At 43.9% G+C, this 4,216-nt stretch overlaps 1 protein-coding gene across 1 annotated transcript; it reads right to left on the bottom strand.

Annotated features, from left to right (window-relative positions):
- Positions 1–3,217: 3,217 nt before the first annotated feature.
- On the bottom strand, positions 3,218–3,982 carry LOC142937905 (exosomal polycystin-1-interacting protein-like). Its single transcript, XM_076081028.1, has one exon. The coding sequence runs from the start codon at positions 3,980–3,982 to the stop codon at positions 3,218–3,220; it is 765 nt and encodes a 254-aa protein (XP_075937143.1).
- Between the last annotated feature and the right edge of the window lie 234 nt (positions 3,983–4,216).

The following is a 4,216-nucleotide window of genomic DNA, read 5'->3' as shown; positions in this document are numbered from 1 at the left end:
GGGATTCATAAAACAGTTTTAAAAACAAGATTTAGATGAATTCAAAAATGCATAGTAGAGGAAAACAATGGAGTTCTAGATTAGTGTTCCTTTGCAACTTTGTTTCAATACAACTGGTGCAACTGTGATCGATAAATGAACTGAGAGATGAATTCACTTTGATGTTGGCTAAGGTGAGATAAATCAGAACTCATGCACAGACACAGCCACAGAGACACGCCCATCACTGAATGATGTGTGAACAGAAGTGCTGGCCCTGGGTTTGGTTGGTGAGAGCAGCTTTAACAAAGTCTCTTCCATGATCAGCATGAAGCATGAAAAAGAGAGAAACAGTCTGTAACCAGAGAGGAAGAGTTGTTAGATATTCAACATAGATATTGACTTCTTTTTTCAGTTTTTGTCACTGTCCTCTGTCGCCTCTCTCTATTGGTTAACAAATTCAGAAGCATTAACACGGACTTCTGAGAAACAGCCGGAGAGGAACTGAATCAGGTCCAACATGATTCTCTCTTTCACTTCCTGTTCCTTCACAGAGCTCTGCCTACTTGGCTGTCAGTGGGTGTTAATGACTGCACAACTCATCTAACTCAACCCAGAGACTAGTCATTGTTCTGGTGCACACAGTGAGGTTTGTTGGCTGGTGAGAGGATTCTAACGCTGGGACTCTTGTTCATCGGGCGTCCATCTTAACCTGTTTCAAAACACTTTGTTTTATTGGGCCATCTGTACTCAATAAGAGCAGCTGGAAAAACGCAGCAGCAGCCTGCAGCCTTCATAGTGAGCCTACTGTGCCTCTCCGTCAGCTCATACCACAGCACACTAACACGGTCCTTGTCTTCCATTTTTTGTCCCCCCCCCATACATTCTTGTAGGTTTTTGCCAGCGGTAGCTGTCCTTATCTTGAAAACGGACAACTTTAACCATAATTAACTTTTTAAAATATTCTCAAGAAAGTAGCATAACAGTCAAAGATCCCGCCCAGGCATACTATTATCATCCATCTCCGGTGCAGACTCTGACTCCACACTGGATTTGTTGGATTGGTTCCAGGTGTTCACTGCAGTCAGCTGCCACAGCACATCGGCTTTTTATGATGCTCTATTGATCCCTGAAGCAGGAATTTGTCATTTTGCTTTCTCCCCTTCCCCAAAGTACCTCATTCATTGTGACCGCACCATGCAGTATTCCAACATGGGAACTGCCACGTGTTGCAATCCACCCATAGAAATGCAGATTGCGTAACCCACATATCTAAAAACCGTTTAGATATGTGTGTCCTGTTTTTAACCTAAGAAGGTAGACATCATTTCACCCATTAATCCAGGGATGGGATGCCGCTGGTTCTCCACTCGTTTATTCTAGTTTTTATTCTTTCAATGAAGGTTTTTTTTGGCTTGTCCCCATAGAAGAACCCTTTTTGGTTATTAGTAGAACCTTTTTAAAGGTTCCGCCTAGAAGCCTCCCTGGAGGTGATATCCAGAACCATTCCACCATCGAAAGGTGCTAACAAGAACCCACCCAGTGGGTTCTACATAGAATCTTTTTACATTCCGAGGGGTTCATCTAGAACCTAGTTCCTCACAACCCACAGCAGTCATGGTTAACAATAACACCCATACTTGCAACAATTATTGAAGAACTCCTTCTTCCCAAAAGGGTTCTTTGATGAAAAGTGTTACAAAGAACCTTTGAAAAACCCTTTCCTCAAAAAAGGGTTCTTCAGAAGCAAATGGTTCTGGGGATAACCTGCAACCGTTCAGCGTGCAAAAGAAGCTTTCTCCCTTCTGACCATGCTATCCTGCTTCTCAGATATCAGAGTGGATGATAAAGAGCTAACACCCATTTGGCAGGAATCTGGAACATCTCATCCCTCTCTGGGAGTAGGCATGTGGTTTGACTCGGATGTTGTTCTAGCAGGTTGTGGCTACGGTGACTCTTCACGTGATCAGTCGCTGTGTGGTAGGGCGTTTTGGGCGACAGGTTGGGTATGCAAGAACCAGCTTGTGCTCACACTGCCGTCAGATCTGCTGGATCAATCGTGAGAGGTGGCAGATCGAAAGATGTTATGCAGAAACAACATTTTACATTGTTGAAATGTCAGGTGTAACCACAGCCTCTGAGTTCTCCATTTAAGAGTTATGTGTAGGTAGTAGCTCTCATCCAGACGATTAGAAAATTTGATGCGATAGCTGGAATGTTCCAACATTAGCTTGAATACTGAGTTAACCGCGTGCTTTTACTTTACCTGTATAAGCTCCATTGAGTCATTCATCCTTACAAAGATATTTGGGTATCACATTCATATAAGGCACCTTTTTAAATAGTTTAAACTTAGTAACTAATTACTTTGTTAATGGTTCATGAATCATTTACCAACGCTTTATAGATCACTCAAAAGTAATTATATATAATCGGTAGGAGAATGCTGCTTGATAAAGCATCCCTTGTAAAGAGTTTATGAAATGTAACTTATTAATCGTTAATAAAGCATTTACCAATGCTTCATATGGCTTATTAGAAAGTAAGATATCAATGAGCATTAATTAATGGATTATCAACATTTACAACTGCATTATTAACAAACACAAAAGATAAGCACCCATATCTTCACCATCTGGCAACACAACTTGCTCTTATTTAAGACTTACCTGCTCTACTAGGGTTGTCAATTTCTATTTGAGATTCAAACTGTTGTTGGAACACGGTTAGGAAATAAATATTCAATTTGTAGTGAATTAAAAATGCACAGTGGAAAAGCACAACAGTGCCACAGTTTACAGCCCTGTGATCTGTAAAGCATCAGCAAATGATTTGTGAACTATTTAAATAGCCATTGGGTACAGCTTTCAACCTTAAGTGGTACCGATAATCAGGATGTGTAAAGTATGTAGCAGACTGCTGAATAAAGCCATTACAGGGCTATGAGATTATATGTATGCATGTAAATACACAGTGGTGTTGAAGTGTTCCAGATCCAGAAGATTAGCACAAAGCAAAGCATCGTCTCTGACTGTTCAAAGACACCTTTGGGCCTGACTGAGTCATACTGAAAGTTATTATACTACACACAACTTTTCCTGTGCAAAAAGAGAACAAAACCCATCCAGTGAGCGACAAATGATGCGCAGAATTTCTGTACAACACATATAATTCCTGCGCATCATTAGTCACTTGTACTCCAAACCTAACCATGCCTGTGAATGGCAACGTGTTGTAGTTAGTAGACAAACGTAATAAGCAGGTTGTGCAGAGGCTGTGCAGCCTGCTCACTGGGATCCGTAGGGTCATCAGGAGTAGTAGAGTATGGCAGAGGAAGGGGCAGGGCCAGGTGTGGGAACTGTTGAGAGAGTCTTTGAGCAGGTGGTCCCACAACACTGTATGCCTTTAGGACAGAGAGCCCGTTGAGAACTGCTACATCCAGAAAGGTCACATGGTAGGAAGAGGAGAAGTCAAAGTAGAGGGCCTCTAGCTCCACGGCCACCCCTGCTGCTGGGGAGATTGTAATTTCCTGGTCGGGGTAGGGAGCTCCTGGGGCTGCACTATGGATCCTGAGGGTCTGTAGACCTAACAGAGCCAGGTACTGACTGTCCATTGGTTTTATTCCACAAAAAGACAACAGCAAATGGCCAACCATGCTCCGGTTCAGCAACTCCTCCAGAGCCCAGAGCTCCTTCACCCACACAGTGAGTGGTCCAGGTTCTCTGAGCCCAGCAGGGGGCAGAGCAGAGCGCAGCACGGTGTGGCATCGGCACAGCGAGTTGGCCAGAGCCTCGTCGCATTCCAGGACGGGTGCGGAGCAGCTGCAGTTCCGCAGGTTGTAGCCCGGGGCGCCACTGTTGAACAACAGCGTGGTGTTGACCGACAGAGAGGTTTCAGACAGGGGGGCGGAGTTTGTCGTCTGGGTGACGTGGGTCAGGAAGAAAAGCAAGCACAGTGACCACGGCAACAAGGTAGAGGAGGCGGTGTTTGGAGACATCTCCATGGAGATCAAACAGACTACATCTTCACCAAGTGGAGCGAGATGGTGGTAGAAAGATGGGCAACGCTGTAAACAGATAGAAAAAGTAAAGTTAGCATGTATACAAGTAGAGACAGCAATGCAGTACTTCTCATTCTCCGCTCTTTGACTCATTCCAGTAACTTCACTAAAAGCAAATGACTCACGAATAAACTCTTTCTCTGTCTGTGCTCTATAGTAACCTGCTGCTGCTCCGGA

This window comes from Anarhichas minor, unplaced genomic scaffold, assembly GCF_050575085.1.
Source record: "Anarhichas minor isolate MPS153535 unplaced genomic scaffold, ASM5057508v1 ptg000078l, whole genome shotgun sequence".
NCBI classification, from domain to species: Eukaryota; Metazoa; Chordata; class Actinopteri; order Perciformes; family Anarhichadidae; genus Anarhichas; species Anarhichas minor.
Note: the sequence above shows the minus strand (reverse complement) of the source record. Positions and strands in the feature narration are given on the sequence as shown.

What these genes read in the sequence shown, in the direction of transcription:
- LOC142937905 (XM_076081028.1), bottom strand. Translation starts at nt 3,982, where the DNA reads ATGGAGATGTCTCCAAACACCGCCTCCTCTACCTTGTTGCCGTGGTCA.